The 19918-nt window shown below is 36.8% G+C and overlaps 1 protein-coding gene and 1 long non-coding RNA gene across 23 annotated transcripts in view; one reads left to right on the top strand and one right to left on the bottom strand.

Moving 5' to 3' along the window:
* LOC126295459 (uncharacterized) overlaps positions 1–8990 on the bottom strand; it is a 1097875-nt gene extending 1088885 nt beyond the window's left edge. Inside the window, exon 1 of the long non-coding RNA XR_007552493.1 lies at positions 8882–8990. This is a non-coding gene — a long non-coding RNA (uncharacterized LOC126295459). The remainder of the gene's footprint in view (positions 1–8881) is intronic.
* LOC126295452 (zinc finger protein ZFP2-like) overlaps positions 1–19918 on the top strand; it is a 909451-nt gene that overhangs the window by 770426 nt on the left and 119107 nt on the right. For all 22 annotated transcript variants that reach the window (XM_049987955.1, XM_049987969.1, XM_049987970.1 and 19 more), the window contains 2 exons: positions 6569–6661; positions 14940–14981. In XM_049987955.1, the coding sequence (XP_049843912.1) occupies positions 6569–6661; positions 14940–14981 (135 nt within the window). The remainder of the gene's footprint in view (positions 1–6568; positions 6662–14939; positions 14982–19918) is intronic.

A 19918-nucleotide genomic window follows, 5' to 3' on the forward strand; every position in this document is an offset into this window, starting at 1 on the left:
TGCTGCTAAGTAGTGTGAGCACACATGTTGTAAAACAGCACGGTCTGTACACACACATGTTCGTTCCCCCATCGCTAGCAACTTTTGCACTAAACCAAAGTAGTTCGCTGCTGTGGTTTAGTGCAAAAGTTACTAGTGATGGGGGGAACGAACATGTGTATGTACTGACTGTGCTATTTTATGATATTTGAACATTTGTGCTCGCACTACTTACCAGTGTTACAAATGTATATAACAGCAAATAACGAGGCCATATAAATGGCCTGTATTAAGTTGACATGATTTAAAGCCAAACCATTTGCATTCAATAATGGCCTAAGGCTGACATTGCAATAGTGGAAATAAAAAGTTTAATAACCACTGGCATAAACGTGATGTCTTTCAAAAAAAAACTTTATTAAACCTTCCATCATTGCAACTCTCTGTAATTACCGTATTTTTCAAGAAATGTGTCACAGCCTTCATTGCAACTTCCTGTTATTATTGTATTTTTCAATAAATGTGCCACAGCACACTAACGTGTGCTGAAAAGTGCTGCCTCCAAATTTTTATGTGAATACTCTTAAAGCTCTTTAAATAAAAGAAACATTCTACATCTTTGTTCTTAAATCCTGTATATTTGCAGCTCTCTGCCACTACAGGCAGCTGAATCACAGCATGCTGTAATTGAGTTTCAAATTTGAGGAGTTTGTCCACAGATGGAGCATTTTCTCCCTCAGCATTGCAATGCCAGACCACACACGAGCATTGCAGCATCTGCAACAATCTAACACCCTGGGTACACTATCATTGATCATCCTCTATACAGTCCCAACTTGGTCCCATCTGATGTCCATCTGTCTCTAAAATGTGAAGAATACCTTTGAACACTTCACTTTGATAGCGATGTGGTACAAGCAGACGTTATGTTGTGGCTTCATCAACAAAGTCAAACAGTGACGGTACCAACAAACTGGTCTCTCTCGGGGAGAAATGTCTTCATCGCCAGGGTGACAGTGTTTAGAAATAAATATGTAGACATGGAGGATAAAACTATAGAATCTTAATAACATTTGTTTTATTTTAAAAGGTGTAAGAGTTTTCACATAAAAAATTCAGACTTTTTATCTTGCCCTTGTATATTAGGAAAGGCTGCAGTGGTGTGATTTGTTTTTGTATCTGTGTGTACCTGTACTGTTGACACAAACATGTTACATGGGGGAGGGAGGTTAACTCTAAAGATAGCAGACTAAAATATGGTTCCTAAAGTGGGACAGCTGGCTCTCCAAAAGCTGCAGAGGGAACATGCTGAAAGATTCCGTTAGATCCCCTTATTAGTCAACAGGCCAGTGCTGTGTTATTGCTGTGAATGGTGTGAAGGAAAACTACAGCCATTCCATTTTCTGCAGATACACATATCTACTGTATGATTTAATTATGGTAGCATTATCGTTTGTGAACAATTCCATGACTAACATTCAGATATCTAGAATGGTGATAGGAGGATAGTAAGGACAGTGATGTTGTGATCAGATAAATCAAACTTGGCATCCTGCAAGTCAGAAGATGGTATGTCTGATCCCTCCATTGGGTAGATTGGTAAGTGCACTTACAGGCAGAAGTACATATCTCAAAGTGTGGTAGCAGGAAGAACAGGTTTTATGTTCAGGTGAATAAAGCTTTATGAACAGAAACACAAATGCAGTAGATGTAATACTGAATAAAAAAATATCACATTTGATCTACTGTAAACAGTGTACTGAATTCCATAATGTAATCCAGATAGTCACAAAGTCAAGACCTACCACAGTAGATCAAATATATGTGCCTACTAGATCCACAGATGATAAAACAATTGAAAAAATGTATAATGAGATAAAAGAAATTATTCAGATTGTCAAGGGAGATAAGTATTTGAGATGGGGCTGGAATTTGATTTTAGAAACAGGAAAATAGTACAGTAATGGAAATCAGTATAAAGGCATGAATATTTGTTGGAAAAATTGACATTGTTGGCTGGAATAATTGTGTACAGTGTATATGCAATAGTCTGAGAGCCAGTACGACAACAAACACAGTCAAATGGTAGTGCAGTTGATGTAATACAGTATATAACAAGACATCAATGTGTCAGGTGGTAGATGATATAACTCAATATAGAGGAGCAGGCTCTGTCTGGTATTACTGTGTACATATTTGCCTTTACAACAAATAAGAAACACACTATTAATGGCAGTGTGAGTTGTGTACATAAACCATGATTGTGACACTGTCATAGGGGAAACAGCATGGAATGAAAAAGAAAAAGGGTCAGTGTGTACAAGGTAATGGAATTCTCTGACCGTCATGTCACTAAGAGGTTGAACCATTCAATTACAGTGATTGATAATTTCGTTAGATTGGGTGCACGATATGGATGAAAGGAAAATATGAGAAAAGTAGAAAATTATCTGAGTCACAGAAAGGCATCCTTTTGTGCAAAGCAAAGGCTACAAACTGTTGTTCTTCTCAACTTGTTCCTGATTTACAGTTGTCAGTAACTGCCAGGTGTGTACAAGAAATTTTTGTCAGTTACAAACATCTTGCATTCAAGGAACGACTGCAGAAAGCTGCTCAAACACTCAAACATAAATAAGCTAGACTGGAGTTATTCACTGAAGGACATATGTGGACTTCAGATTGGGATACAGAGATTTTCAGTGATGAGAAGAAATTTGATTTAGATTTCCAGTTGGACTTCAGTATTATTGGCATGATGTGAGAACTGTGCAGCAAGTAAGACTGAACAGAAATTTTGATAGCAGAAGTGTTGTGATTTGGGCAGTTCTCTGGACTAAACATAAATCACCCGTTGCTTGGCTAAACACAAGAATGGACTCTCGAGACTTACACTACACTGTGGTGCTAGAGCCAGAATTGATTAGAATCTATCAGAACCTAGGCAATGAATGTCAACAAGTTAATGCATCTGTGCATGTTTCTGCTACACGCAAAGAGTGGATTGAAGATACGGATATGGATGTTTTGCTCTGGTATGCGCACAGCCTGGGTGTGAAACCCATGGAAAACCATTGGGGAATATTTGCAGATTGTTTTTGCCACAGTTGAAGGCAATTTAAGGTTGTATGTGAGCTAAAAGTGCAATAATTTCACTGCAAGAACTACAAATTGCAACAAAATCAATGCTGAAGAGAATTTTGAACAAAGGAACCAATAATCCAAAAACGCAACAGGACAGTGAATGCCTTTATACCATCTTCCATCCAGGAAATGCAAATGCTTTATTTTGCTACGTTAAGAAAGAAGCTATGTAATTCCATGATAATAGTGTGTGTATTACATATATTTACTACATTCATAATAAATTTAATACAGTATGCTACATTACAATATTACTTTCATTGCAACTGTTCCTTTATACTGATTTCCAATATTATAAAAGAACTGAATGGAGAAAGAATAAAAGGGGAAACTGTCTGATAGAATTTTGTATACAGAAGAATTTGCTAACACTTTGTTTAAGAATGATAAAAGGATTCTTTACATGAAAGGGAACTGTAGACATGAGAATGTATCAGATTGTATAATGCTGAGAGAGAGAGAGAGAGAGAGAGAGAGAGAGAGAGAGAGAGAGAGAGAGAGAGAGAGAGAGAGAGAGAGAGAGAGAGAGATTTTGAACCCAGATTTTAAACTACAGAATGTTTCCAAGAGCAGTTGTGTATTCTGATTATAATTTATTTTTATGAACTACTTATTAAAACTGAAGAAATTTAGGAAATTTGGTACATGCAACTTGGATAAACTGAAAAAATCAAAGGTTGTTGAAATGGGAAATTGGCAGCTATTGACTAAAACAAAGGAAAGGAATACTGTAGAAAACAAATAGGTAGCACTGAAATTTGCTAATGGCAATGTATTTCTGTCAAAAATGGCAAAATACTTGGGAGATCAACTGAACATAATTCTGTGTATCTTGGAAATGGGTTATGCAGTGAACATCACCAAATGTAAAACAGTTTTGCTGGAATGTAGTGCAATTAAATTCAAAGATTCCAATGTAATTAGATTAGAAAATAAGACAATACAGTAGTAATAATAATAGTAGTTGTAGTAGTAGTAGTAGTAGTAGCAGTAGTATGTTTTACAATTTGGGCAGCAAAATAACTGATGGCTGATGTATAGAGGATATGAGACCAGCAGTAGCAAGAAAAGGTTTTCATAAAGAGTGTGTGTAAATTTCTAATAAAATTTCAAGTGTTATGAAATACCTTCTGAAAGTAATTTCTGTGCTGCAGCCTTGTACAAAAATGAAATGTGTGTGTTAAAGAGCACAGAAAAGAAGCTTTTGAAATGTTGCAGATAAGACAGGTAGATCAGGTACCCATTGAAGAGGTACAGAAATGAATTCGAAAGGAAAGAAATGTATGGCATAGCTTATCTAAAAGAAAAGGTTTGTTGACAGGACACATCTTGTGCCATCAAGGAATAGTCAGTTTGGTAATGAATAGAGGTTTGGGAGTTAAAAATTTTAAATACACAGTAATGCATGCTTACAGGAAGTAGTGTCAATTATGGGGGCTTTAATAGTTACGAAAGGATAGAGGCTGTCACATTATAGAGTAGGTTGGAGAGCTGCCTCAAACCAGTCTTTGGACTGATGATGGTAAATATAATACATACAGAAGCCTAGAATTGTGCAGCATTAATTATTTGTTGTATGTAACCCAGTCTCCCTCTCTCCCTCTAGCTCCTTCTAGTAGTGTGGAAATTATTTCCCAGTGTACTAACATGCCCTACCATTGTGTCCCTTTTTCTTGTCAGTATTTTCCAAATGCTTCTTTCTTTGTCAATTCTGGTGACAGAAACAAAGGAAAAAATCCCTTTGCTCAAGAACTGATAACAAATGTTAAAGTGCTGTTTTATATGAGAGTGGTAAGCATATTGCACAAAGATGTTCTAATTATGATAAATTGGAGGCACAGTAATGTAACGGATACCAAATTGTTCAAAGTTTGTAGAGAGAGTTTCAAGAGATAATCCAGCAGTGCAGTGTTTGAAATATGTTTAAATATGTTATAAAGACCAAGCAAGAGACCATCAAGACAAATAGGGAGTTGTGATATTGACAAGTAAACAAATCTTCAACAAAATACAACACCCAAGAAGTGGTAAGTGATTTAGTTTTGGAGCCAGAGTGAAAGCACTGGACATTATATGCATTGTCGTTAGAGTGAGAGAAAAGGGGAGAGTTTCAGGCAAATAGCATCTTCAGTTACAATGTACAATGAGTGTTACAGTATTTAATTTAAAAGTGACATTGTTACTGTGTTACTTCAGAAACTTCTTTTTTGATTATGTTGGCAAAATTGAAGCCATTCACTGAGTCAACATCTCATTGTGAGCCCTTTGACTGTGATAGTAGTTGAAGCAGCAGTTAAGTGCAGCATTGCTCTGGTGTGGTAGCAGTGTAGCTGTTTATTTGAAAACACTTGTTTCTCATTTTACTCAGTTAGAATACTGGGTCCATTTGATTTCAGCACAACTGCTGGACTATCTCCATTCTTCATTACCTACTCTAAAGCCAACAGGTACGATCTCAGTGTACATTGAGTGATTTTGCTGTCAGTTAAATGTCATTGCATTTTACAAAATTTAATTTTACTGACAGATAATGTTTCAGTATATATTACATTGTTTCTGTCAATTCTACGTTTGCATACTTTGCTATGAGACTGTAGTATTGTGATAGATCACAGTAAGTAGTGTAAATACTATAAAGAACTTAACTTAGTTCTCGAAGTGCCAGTCCATAAGCAGGAACATAATTGATGAAATGAGTGGTATTCAGCATACAAAGATGCCTCACAATGCAAAATACGTGGTACCACACTGCATTTTGCATATAGCAGTGAGTAGATTCAGGATACAAAATAGTTAGATCAGTAAGTTACTTTGGGCGTACCCCAAGGGAATATTAAAAGGTACTTCCTGTTCATTATATATGTAAATGAAAGAGCAAAGGACACTGAGAACCCTGTGAGGCTGTTTAGGGAAGGTACTGTTCCATATTGCTGCAACACCATGGATCTATAGCAACATTTTTTCAGGCATTAGCTACTTTCTCACATATAAGTGAACAGTAATAAGTGTAACCCAGCCATAAAAGAAACTGTTTCTGGAACACTTGTTTTTCCAATTTATGAGTATAAAATTGTTACTGGGAAGGTTAGTACAGGAGATACAGAAGATTTAATGAACAGTGATGCAGTTCATCATGAGTGAATTCAGTATGCCAAAGAGCCACATATTACTTATCCTGTATACTATTATACAGTTAAGTATGGTGCTTACGAGACAGAACTGTAATTGTCTACAAAGATTATTGAGCAAGGTAGCATAGATATGAAACCATATTGATGTAACTTAGAATAGCTGCTCAGAAAATTAGTTTCATTAAATTTCCTTGTGTGTGAGAGATGAGAATCATTGCAAACAGGATGATATTCATAATAACATATTGAGAGGCATGTAATATATGCAGAAATGTGTAAGAACTCGTAACTGAGATTTTCTTTTCCTTTTCTTTCAGTTTCCTGAACATCCATTGGTAACGCTGGAGTCCACTAATTTTTCCAGGGAGGAAACACAAAAAAAATTGGGACCAGAAGAAACTGAGAACATTGTAAGCATTAATGTCCGTGAGGTATTGCATGTGGAACAAAAAATTCCTTGGCTAATTGCAGAATGTAAAGGATGTGTTACAAAGAAATAAGTTTTCTGGAACTAAGTGCTGTTTGTAATTTCCCACCATCCTTGTACGGTTCTCCCTGATTCAGGTTTTTTTTCTGCCACTTGGTAGCAATTGAGAGGAAATTCTTATTAGTGCTTGGAACAATATGTATAACCATACCTACAGCAACTCTTCTTGAAACCGAACATTTTGTATAATGCATGTGTTGGATGTTTTAAATCCAAATTTAGAGGAGCAGTTAGAGAGAAATAGATAGTTGCAGAATAATAATTTGACATATTTCTCTTTCATCTTTCCATGGAATTCGGCTACATTGTTTTAACAAATCATTTACATTTGTGTTATTTGTGCCGTGTAGGTTATCAAAGGTAATAAATATAACTATGTGATAGCTCAGTCCTATGTAGGTTGATACAGGATTTCAATATATATGTAGTGTTGCAAAATTCCATGGTACATTCACAGAAAAACTTTTGAATTTGGCTTTAGCATGCAGTTCTCCACAGAGAACCAATTGTAACATTACACAGATTGTCATGGCAGAGCTGAGCAAGAAGAATAATCTTGGTATACTTTGTGAGCTTGCTAAGGCCTTTTGTGGAGTACAAAACAATTCACTATGTGATCAAAAGTATGTGGACACCTGGCTGAAAATGACTTCCAAGTTCGTGGCACACTCCATGGTAATGCAGGATTTCTGGATGGTGTTGGCCCACCCATAGCTCTGATGACAGCTTCCATTATCGCAGGCATATTTCTGTCAGGTGCTGGAAGGTTTCTTGGGGAATGGCATTCTTCACAGAGTGCTGCACTAAGGAGAGGTATTACTGTCAGTTGGTGAGGCCTGGTACAAAGTTGGTGTTCCAAATCACCCCAAAGGTGTTCTATAGGATTCAGGTCAGGACTCTGTGCAGGCCAGCCCATTACAGGTATGTTACTGTCATGTAACCACACCACCACAGGCCATGCTTTATGAACAGGTGCTCGATCATGTAGAAATATGCAATCGCCATCCCCACATTGCTCTTCAACAGTGGGCATCAAAAAAGTGCTTAAAACACCAATGTAGGCATGTGCTGCTGTAGTGCCATGCAAAACAACAAGGGATGCAAGCCCCCTCCTTAAAAAACACACACACTATACCACCACTGCCTCCGAAGTTTACTGTTGGCACTACACATGCTAGCAGGTGATGATCACCAGGCTTTCGCCATACCCACACCCCGGTATCGGATTGCCACGTTGTGTACCACGATTCCTCACTCCACACCGTTTTTCCACAGTTCAGTCATCCAGTGTTATTGCTCCTTTCACCAAGTGAGGCATTGTCTGGCATTTACTGGTGTGATGTGTGGCTTATGAGAAGCCTTGCAACCATGATATCCAAATTCCCTCTCCTCCCGCTAAACTGCTATAGTACTTCCAGTGGATCCTGATGCAGTTTGAAATTCCTGTGTGATGGTCTGGATGCATGTCACCTATTACACATTATGACCCTCTTTAACTGTCTTGTGGTCTCTGTCAGCCAACTGACAAGGTCGGCCTATACGCTTTTGTGCTGTATGTGTCCCTTCAAGGTTCCACTTCACTATCACATTGGAAACAGTGTGCCTAGCAGTGTTACGGAGTGTGGAAATCTCATATACAGATGTATGACACAAGTTAAACCCAATCACCTGACAACGTTCGGAGTGCCCCAGTCTGCTCTCTCATGATATCTAAGGAGGACTGAGGTACTGATATGGAATACCTTGCTGTAGGTCAATGCGCCTAATATGAAAATTGTATGTTTTTGGTAGTGTCCCGATACTTCTGATCACATAGTGTACTTCATAAAGTAATATGATGTGGAATTTGTCATTCATCTTGTGTGACTGAATGCAGATGGTCACATCAACTGCTTACCTGCTGTGAACTAGTTAATTCATTATGCTCAGTCACTCCCAGGATGCTGAAGATATGTTTAAATTTGGTCCGGAGTTTTACTGAAGCACTGTTGACATATTTACGTGTTCCATTCCATTGACCTCTCACAGCTGTGGACGAGTTACTTCCCTATCTTGGTCGAGGCCAAATTTTTGATTATTTATGATACAATACCTGTGCCTTACAATACATGTGCCTCTTTCTGTGGTAACATTTGCAAGAAACCTCATTACGATATCTCGAACTTTTTATGAAATTTGATGACTGTTATGACAACATGAGTCTCAATGCCCAGGGACGGGAATGGGTGTATCATCAGACGGTCTGATATAAAAATCAACAACTCTAGAACAAAATCAGATATTACTCTACTCTTAATTTTATTTAAATTGTGATATTTTAACTACATTTCATAAGCTGTGATGCATGAGCTGAAATCAACCATACACAAAGTTTGTGCAATGATTTACTTAAATTGTTGTAGCACAGTAACTGTGATGTATAATGAAAACAAAATCTGTCAGTTATCAGATTGTTAGGTATGCACAGAACTGAATAACTGTACGAAATAGCATTATCAAACAAATGAGTGCAGGGAGCATGGATGCCAAAGAAGTGTTTATGGTGAAACATCTTCACACAGTGATATTTGCTGAAAGGAAATTATAAACAACATTGTGAGTACAACACAGTTCAGATATGGAAGTATATAAACATTTTCCCAAAAATTTGTTGCCTGTTGGATTATGTAAGGTAATTGGTTTGCCTGTATGTTGCTTAACTGGTTCAAATGGAAGTTTAGCCCAGTGATGGTCTTCCAGCACTTTGTACAAGTGAAAATATAAATTACCTGAAAAGTATGTAACCTGTATCAGTTCCAGTGTACTGATAATCAATATCCCGAAGAGAATTGCACCTTAGTTCTGGTTTTTGAATCTCACCTAGAAAGAAAAAAATAAGACCTTTATTGCCCATGTATGTGTAACTGTTACGATGTATGACGAGAGAGAAATAAGATAATTGAAATATTACTCAATGCCCAGGTCATACTAGTTCAATATCTTGATTCAGTTAGTTTTGTAATTTGTCCTTACATTTTTTTCTAAAGTGATGCTTACATAAATCCTGAACAATTTTGTAAAGAAAATATATTTTGAATGTAAGACCTGCAAGCCCTTAAGGGAAAAGATTCAATGGTTGAGGGAATCAAAATCAAAGAGGATATCCTTGTTGGCCTATGAATTTGATAGCTCTTCAAAACAAGCAGATTGATGGAATGCACAATTGTGATGAGAAGGTTGTTTAGAAAGTTTCAAATTGTTCACTTCAATATCTTAACAACTGAGAGAATACAAAATTATAGACAAGAATTTTCCCCAGGATAGTGCAGTCATGGAGAAAAGATATAGTGGCAGGTGAGCCGTTACATTTGCAGACTACTACTTGACTGTTGATATGGATGCTCAAGAAGCAACTTATAAGCTGTAAGGCAAATGGAAATGCAAAGCCAATTTATAATTTGATTAAAAATCTTCAAAATTCAGTTAAGAATTTTGACAATAACAAAGAAAGTATTTGTTTTACTGAATATGTATTCTAGCCGTACTTACCATTATTTTCTCATCCACAACAGATTTATGATTTTCTGATAATTACTATAACAAATTTTAAAGAGCATGGTAAATTATTCTTTTCTTGTTGTTTTTATTTAGTAATATGTGAGTTGGTCTTTTTTGAATTTTATCAGTGCAAATGTCTCATATTACTCAAATAGTTCATCTCAAGGATTCACAATTATGAAAAAAATTCCTGTATTAAACTTTCAAAGCTACATTGTGATCTAAATAAGTATGTATATTAATGGTATAAAACTGGTTATGTATTTCTGAAGCTCTTGCTTAGTATTTATTTTAATGTCTATTTTTCATCATATTATATCTAAATAAGTGTAGCAATCCTAAATATAAATATTTTCAAATATTTGATAACACTTCATTGCATAGCTTATCAGATGTGAATGTAGTTACTATATTTTTATTATTTTTCTTTGAAGTAGTGTTTATTTAATCTCAAACATCATAATAGTTGCTCAGAACCCTCTGAGTTCTGCTAAATGGTGGACACCTCTGAAAACTCCATGAGTACTGGTCTTACTTTCTGTAGCATGTCCTTACAATTACCTGAATCCCTCAAATTCTTTTATGCATGTTGCCAATAGCATGCTTTGACCTTGGCATAGTACTGACTACAAATAACAAAGTAGTTTTTAGTGTAGTCCCCCTGATGAGAAAATCATGTTACTAGATAATACCAAAAACTGCTGCTGCTCCAATAGTCAGATCAAAATGAATCATTTTTCACCAGCTGTACCATGTTGTCAACCAGTCTGGGCTGTGTGAAACAAAAAGAAAATTTCCTAAGTTAATGTATCAAGTGTTATCAGGTCATAGAACCCAGTTCTTTTCAGATAAGCCTGATTACTTTGTAGAATTTGTAGACAACGCAACAAACCTAAAACTATCATCCAGCTGCATTCCAAGGTCACCTATGATTTGAAAACTGGTGGAAGATTTAGGATGAAGGAAAAAAATCCAATCAACAGTAGTACTGTCCCATTAGTTGTATGGAACACACATTCACTCAGGATGCAAGTGTAGAAAGTGAGACATGATATCCAAAAGGGCTCCCTGTTTCTGTTTGCATAAAGTATATTTCAAATTGTCAAATTCATCTGTATTGTAAGTTCATATTGCCTTTGAAACAAGTGCCAATGTTAGAAGTTGTTGTTTCGGTAATTGATCCATGCATCTCCTTACCTTTCTCCTCGCTGCCATCTTTCAAGCAACTACTGCAACTGTGAATGTGTATCATATGATAACAGTGCTTTTTTCATAAGTGAACCTCTACAATGTCATATTACAACTTCATCATGAAGCTCCCATTTCCAAGGTATCTGAATAAGCAAGTAGTGATAAAAAAAACTGGTAACAATATATAAGCTGGTTTATCTGCAATGCCTTTCTCACGATTAGTTGAGATAAACATGGCGAATGCCTGAGGTCAAACTGTATTGTGCCTGGAAAAGTGATTTATTTAATGCAGAGGATTAGCTTTAAAAAAAGACTTACTAAAAATACTTTTCCATGTCACGAAAAACATGAAATCTGTATGCTATATACAAAAAATGAAAATTTCAAGAACAAACAAATGGAATGTTGGAATGAAATGAATAAACTCAATAAGACAAATAATGGTCAGTGCCATAGTGACCATAGCAGTGAGGCAAATGAAATTGAATTGAATTCATTGTCCATTAAGTTCAGTGCATTCTTCTTAACACTTGCTGATAACACAGGGATAGGAAACAGACCATCAAAAGTAGAAGCATTAGACTTACTTGACAGACATTGTATGCTTCTCTAGCTGACATGTTTTGCGTTACCACACATGAAAGATATAAGAAAACTCGGTATCTCACATAAAATAACTCTTCTGATTATGGCTGTATTACAACCAAAGTACTAAAATTTTGAATTGACTTTGTAGCACTCACCTCACACCCAGATATTCTGCACACCATATTACTTACGAAATACTGGCATGTTCTGAAGTATCATTCATTGGCAGAAGTGCAGTAAAGCAAGTGACCTCTAGTTGCAAGCCCCTCTACCTGTATAAAAATTTGTGAGATTGTAGTAAAATATAGACCAACATTTGTCATGATCTTCTAACAAGAGCTCTGTTTGACTTCCATAGAGGCTTGTGTACAAAGAAAGTCATATATGAACTTACAACTCAGCACTGGAAGAATTAGACAAAAAATTACCCTACATGCATTTTTTTTTTTTTTTTTTTTTTTTGAAGTTGGCAAAGCCTTTAAATTTTGTTGTTGTTGTCATTCTGAAGACTGATTTGGTGCAGATCAGCATGTCCTCAAGAAATGTAACAGCTATAGTTTATCTTTGCTTTCATTCATTCAGTGTCGTGTTGACTAATTTTACAATGCCAAATAAATCAACCATGTGTATTGTAGCGCCTGCAACAACTGAAATAGATGCTGCCCCCTTGTCAGCAACCATATGTTACTCTTCCTCACCTTTTCAAAAAAACATCATTTTCAAATCTCGAACCTAGCGGTACTGTGCAGTGATAAGTGTAACATATGTTAAGGAAATAACAACTAGGATGGAAACTTCAGAATTTTTGGATCTCTGTGTAGAGAAGAGTTCAAATTAAAAAAAAAAAAAAAAAATTGGAACACACAGAATGACTTAGTTCATTCATATTTGCACTTCAAATCATTTCAGTTCTTGGGGAGAAACAAATCAGTAAATTCATGTGTCTTGCTTATCTTAATTCAATAATGTCTTGTGGAAAAATCTTCTGGGGTAACTCAGCTTTAAGAAAGAGTCTTCATTTGCACAAGAATATTATGTGGAGCTAACCCATGTTGTTCACAGTATATCTACTCCTTTATGAAATTTCTTGTGAATAATCCACTACAGTCCAAAAGGAACAGTGATGTACGTACCTACAGTTCCAGAAGAAAAAATAACATGATTTCACAATAAGGGTAAGGTTATTCTCAACACATAGAAGAGTGCACAATGCTGCCACCAAAATCTTTGATCATCTATCCAGTGACAAAAACTGTCTGTCAGACAGCTAATTTCAATAAAAACTGAAAAATTTTCTTCTTGACAATTTCTTTAGTTTCATGGAAGAATTTATATTTATCTGAGTGTAAGGAACGGTGGCTAGGACTTACTAATATACACACATGTACACAATTTTTTTAAAGACCATTGTAAATGATTAGTATGTATCCATATTCACTTGTGAATGTGGAATAACTCATGGCACATTATTATTAATCTTAATGGTACAAAGGATCCATGGAACATTGAACAGACTGACTAGCCTCCACAGATAACCTTCCCGTGTGGTTGCATGTACGGTGCTGCTACCTGTATTGTTGAGCCATGGAAGCCACCCCACTGAGGATATAAATTATCTAGATCTTTAAATTATACCAGGGAAACAAAAATGGAATGATGGTAAAGGCATTCCCTCTAGATTTATGAAGTGATGTTATCAAAACAGGCAGCAGAGTTTCATATTAATAAATAATACTTCAGAAATGACATCATGTCGAATTTGATGCCCTAAGGTTTTAGTGTTTGGTCCACTTCTGGTATGATAGCAGTAAACAGATGGAGGGCCCAAACACGTACCACATTGCCAGGATGATAATAGGATGCCCTGATAACTGGTTCCCAACAGACAGCTTAACCTAAAGTAAGATGACTCACATTGTGTAGTTGCAAAAAAAGTGAGAATAACTTAAAAAGTTCCAGAAGTAAATATCAGTGGACTCTCATTACATGAAGTCTTGGAAGAGCCTCTTCAAGGATCGAGAGTATGAAGTACTTAGTTGCTAATAAATGAACTCCATAATGGAATATGTGGTTAACAATTAATTAGAGTGTATTGTAGTATCACAGCCACACTACTTGAAGAAAGAGCAATATCATTATAAAGTATCTATAATTGTGCAAATTTCAGAATAGAGTTCAATATATGGAGTTTGTAATAGGTTTCCAGTGGGCATTAGGCAGAAAATTGAACATCCTCAGCTATTACAAAACCTTTTTAGGCAGTCCTTTAATCTATACAAATATTTGGACTGAGGGATGCAATGTCTACGTGGTTTTGGCTTTGCCGGCATGTAGGTACCGAACAATGTTACAGAAATGTTCAGTTGGAGCAATAAATAAAAACACAGTTTAGTAGTGTAAGAGGAGAGCCAGTGTATTTTATTTCAAAGTAGTCACTGTCCCATGTTCATAATTGTTAGTGCGAAAGGATCGGCACTAGTTTCAATTATTTATCATTAGTATACTTTAGTATACTTTACAGAAGATGTCTGCAGTGGCTTCTTTGGGGCTATTAATCTACATTTTGAGGTGTTCTTCATCCCTGAAAGTTTTTATTTCTTTCAGCTAATGTACAAATGAATGAATGCATGAATGACGTTAATTACAATGTGAAACTTCTACAATGAGAAAAGTATGTAATCTTGGAAGCCATGTTTTAACTTGGCATGTGACATTACCTCATTCTTCTCTGCCTGTGATAGGACACATTCTGCTGATACTAAATTTAAGAATTTTCTCATGTACAGAATCAGTGCATGTAATGCCTTTACAGTGATAGTAATCAAGCTAATCATCTTCATGTCTTCAAAAGTAGTTTTATTTTTCTCTGTTTCTTTTGGTTACAGTTATACATTCCTGAATTTGATCCTCAGGCAATTAAAGAGGAGGTGAGTTAGTATCATACATTAATGTCTAATACTTCTTTCTTTTCCTCATAACTCTCTCTCTCTCTCTCTCTCTCTCTCTCTCTCTCTCTCTCTCTCTCTCTCTCTCTCTCTGGTTTAGATTTTATCTATGTGCATGATTATTGCTTTGAGACGGAGTTACATTTAACTGCATGTGAAATTTTTTTATGCAACATAGTGAAGACGAGATGGAATTAAAAATTGCTACAGCATATACATTGTAAGAAATGAGATATTGAATATCAGAAATATCACAGATAAATTTCTGTAGTCTGGTTAAAATAAACTGGTAGTTGATTTTGCTCACTTGCTACTACAGCTTTGGTACATTGCTTGCTTGCTAATGCTCGGTTATATGTGACACACAAACTTCGCCAGTAAAGTCTGTTAAGTGCTGTTACCTGGGTGTAACATGGGGCAATGTTGGAAGCAGCTGCTGTGAGGTATGACAGGAATGTGAGATGCTCTGTCAACAACTGACTTTATGTGATCCATGACTGAACTGTGGCAGATAATTTGTTTTCTAGCACTGAATTTGCCCTCTTGTCCTAACCTAACAAAAATATTGTATGTGCAATATAACTGAGACAACACCAGTCAACCTGTAGCAGAACTTTTCATCACACTTGCTTTGTTCACAGCGATTAAAGCTAACCTTAGTGAGAAAATTCACCACAGAAAAAATTGTTTCAGAACTAAAAGCAAACTACTTTCTCATTTTCACCTGGACCTATCCTCACACTGGTTACACAAGCTGACATGTTACCAACAAATGAACAGTACTGGTTAGTACTCAGTTGCAGGTAATAGGTATCACAGGAAGCTTCAAAATGAAAAAAGAATCATGGAAAGGAAAAAGTCAAGGCAAATAAAGAAGTCAGTACAATGATGAAAGTAACACAGCAAAGAATTATGAAGAAGAAATTAGATTTAAACCAGCTAATTGAATAAAAGTAAAAAAGTTGTTTTCATAAAGATTCAAATATAAACAGTTTTAAAGCACTTGGCAAGATTTATACCCATAACCACCTATTTATGAGGCATGAAACATGAACACTATACAACACCACTGCTTATCAGTACAATGTTATACTTATGACTATGAAGAACAACAACAGTGATTTGTTCCCTTCAAGTACATTGGCTTAATGTAATGTTGTACAAGCCTTATCTAATTTCAGTCGACATCTGTGGTGGTGATAACTGTATATGTGGTTCTGAATTGCATCTTGTGCAAAAGGACCCAGTAGTGCTTGGTTAGTATGAAATGTGCATATTTTGTTACTCCCCCCCCCCCCCCCCCCCCCTCTCTCTCTCTCTCTCTCTCTCTCTCTCTCTCTCTCTCTCTCTCTCTCTCTCTCTCTCTCTCTCTCTCTCTCTCTCTCTCTCTGTCTGTCTGTCTGTCTGTCTGTGTGTGTGTGTGTGTGTGTGTGTGTGTGTGTGTGTGTGTGTTTGATAAAATGTAAAATAAAAGATTGATACAGTATTGAACCACAGCAAGAAAGTAAGTTTCACAAGGAGTTTGAATTCAACTGGGTGTTTGTTGTGGCAATTTGTCAGTAATGAACAGTTGAGATGTGACACTGAACACACTGGTAAGAGGCAACCAGCTCCAGAGTGTGAAGTATCAACCAACAAGTAATTTTAGTCATACAGTAGTCTTAATTGTTTGTATGGGAATGCTATTCTGTAGAGTGCAGTAACCATGAGTTTAGTGACAGCTTACACATCTATTTCTTCAGAATTATATTTGAGATCCATTAATCCTTAGTTTTTAGAACAATTGAATCCTTATTCAGCACACACATTTAAGGAAGGAAGATTAGGATTTGACACCTCGTCGACAAAAAGGCTATTAGAGGCAGATCACAAGCTTAGATTGTTTAAGGAATGCGAAGGAAATCATGTGTGTCCTTTCGAATGAACCATCCCAAAGTTAGCCCGTATCAATTCAGGAAAATCACGAAAGATCTTATCCAAGATGATCAGATGCATATTTGAACCATAGTCTTCATGAAAGTGAATTCTGTGTTATAATAACTGCACTGCCTTGATCAGTACTACACATTTTCTTCCCTGACAGTAGCCTTCTACTGTCAATCTGATAATGCCTGAAGGACTTTGAGAAGAAAGAACATCGGAACTGCTGTACTCAACTAAGTATATTGGTGTGGGGTGAGGATGATAAATATTGGACCATAAATCCAAAGGTTTAAGGTAGTAACATCAGTGGCTCTGGCAAAGTGTGAGGAATGATGAGTTCCAGCTTTGTTTTGAGTCCTCACTAAACACTAGTCCCCAGATAACTGGTTGGGTAAGATAGTTAAAATGTCAAAGGATGGCAAGGGCCACTTCCAGTAGGACTTGTAAAGGACTGGTGTTCAAAGTAACTTTGTGGTTAACATGGGGCTGCAAATTATAGTGTGACCTTAGATGTTTCACCTCTGCTAGGGAACTAGCAGTTGTGAGTTAGTGCCATGATCCATTGATTGTTCACATAATTTCCATTAAAATAATACACATTATATGTCTGTTGTTGAGATTAAAACATTGTTAAAAACAGTATGGCTCACTTAATACACAGTACTGAGAGTGGGTGGAAGCAGAATATTGATAGTAGCAAGATGTTTAGAACAGGTTCTATTGTTTACTAAAATGACATGGTAAATGTGGTGAAATATATTTGTAGCAGTAGGTAACAATCTTAAATCAATGGTATGCAAATAGGTATGAGTGTGATTAACATTCAGAACTAGGATAAAAGTTGTAACTGAATTCTTCTGTCAGCCATCAGTTGGCCACAAAAATAACTTATGGCTTCTAACAAAACCCCTGTTGACTAGAACAAATGTATCCAAGTCATGTAAAAAAACATGTAAGGAGCTGTTAATTGTCCCTCTGAGATTCTTGGTATATGGACATTCGGAAGATACTCAAGAAACTGTGCGGTAGATACAAAACATAAGATAATTGTTGTTAATCTTGAAAGTCAATGATTTAGTGAATTGTGGTTGATGAGATCTCAAGCTTTTTGCAGATAATAAAGCTTTCTATAAGAGGGCCTATCTGGTAAAAATTCACTAATAACTGGTCAAATCTTGCCAAAATATAAACCAGATGTAAAGATTGACAACTAGCTCTTCTTAACATAAATTACACGAAGTTGTGCAATTTATGAAAAGTAAAACTGTGGTATGCATTGACTACAGGCTCAGTCATACCACACAAATATCTTGGAAATAGGAAATGGAGCAACTACATAGGCTTAATTGTAGGTAAAGCAATTCTTGTTTTACGATACATGATGAGCTAGTGACAAACTGCAGTTTGTAGAAAAAACAAATATGCATGCAAATCACTTGGAAAAACCTCTACTTCTTGATATCAAGTGAGGTGATGCATTGGTTAATGCACTGGATGTAGGTTGTCAGTGATTTTCCTAAATTGATTAAGTCAAATGTCGATATTATGAGAAGGAAAGTTGCTACTCACCATATAGTGGAGATGGTGAGTTGCAGATAGGGACAACAAAGACTTTCACACTTAAAGCTTTCGTGACACACACACACACACACACACACACACACACACACACACACACACACACACACGGAGTTTCATGCAGCTGGTGTGTGGTGTGTGGTGGTTGGGGGGGGGGGGGGAGGTGTGTGTGTGTGTGTGTGTGTGTGTGTGTGTGTGTGTGTGTGTGTGTGTGTGTGTGTGTGTGTGGGGGGGGGGGGGTGCACAGGTGCACCCACATAATTGGGTCTATTGTTGACTGAAAGCTGTTGGTGTGGAAGTCTTTTTGTCATGCCCATCTGTGACGCAGCACCTCCGCTGTATGGTGAGTAGCAGCTTTCCTTCTCATAATATTGTTACATTCCATCCCGGATATTCCTAAGTCAACACCATGCAAAGTGCTAGCGAAAATGCAACAAAGCTCTCCGCCTTTTTCCTGAGCTGTGTCTCTAAATCTGCTTCCATGTCCAGGATTCGATGAGACAATGTTTGCTTCAACAGGCAAACCCTTTCAACTCCCTGCACCTCCCTTGGAAACAAACATCCTGCAACTGCTACCATGAATGATTTTACAAGTGGTCCCAGCGAAAACGGCTTGCCACTCATCACAATGATGTGAGCAACCCTGTAGCATGATTCTTTGAAACAGAATGGCCAATTTCCATCCTTGTTCTTAATTAATTTGATATGGTATTCCATCTCTAATAACATTGTTATCCAAAGGAAATCAAGCTCCAATCTCCATTTCTGAATTGCATCCTTCCTTCCTTTCTTCCTTCCTTCATACTTGAATACTCCTTGAGTGTGTTGGACCTGCATCTGGTCAGGCTACATAGAGACACTGATCATGTACAAAGAAGGTTAGTGACAAGTGTCAAAGGCTTGTACAACTGACAAAAAGTGTAACATAAATTTTGGTAGACACACAAAGAAAAAAATGTTATACCACATGTGACCATCTACGAGGGTCGGTCAAAAAGTAATGCCTCCCATTTTTTTTCTACTTAAAAAAAATTAAGTTAAGTGAAAAATTTGAATTTGGCGCCATTCCTCAAACCTTCTTCTGCAATCCACTGCAGTAGTAACTTTCTGTGTCAACAGGTGGCAGCACAGCAGAAGTTTGTAAGATGGCCGACATCGATGTTCGTTTGAGACAGCGTTGTGTGATTGAATTCTTGAATGCAGAAGGTGAAACGCCCATACACATTCATGAAAGACTGAAGAAGGTGTATGGTGTTGTGACAGTGGATGTCAGCACTGTTAGATGATGGGTTTGTCGTTGTAAGGAAGCTGAAGGGCAAACACTGTTGACTGACGAAAGCAGAGCGGCAGGCCGGTGAGTGCAGTGACTCCACACAACATTCAGCAAGTTGATGACATCATTCGTGGTGACCGTCGGG

This window comes from Schistocerca gregaria, chromosome 11 (genome assembly GCF_023897955.1).
Source record: "Schistocerca gregaria isolate iqSchGreg1 chromosome 11, iqSchGreg1.2, whole genome shotgun sequence".
Taxonomy (NCBI): Eukaryota; Metazoa; Arthropoda; class Insecta; order Orthoptera; family Acrididae; genus Schistocerca; species Schistocerca gregaria.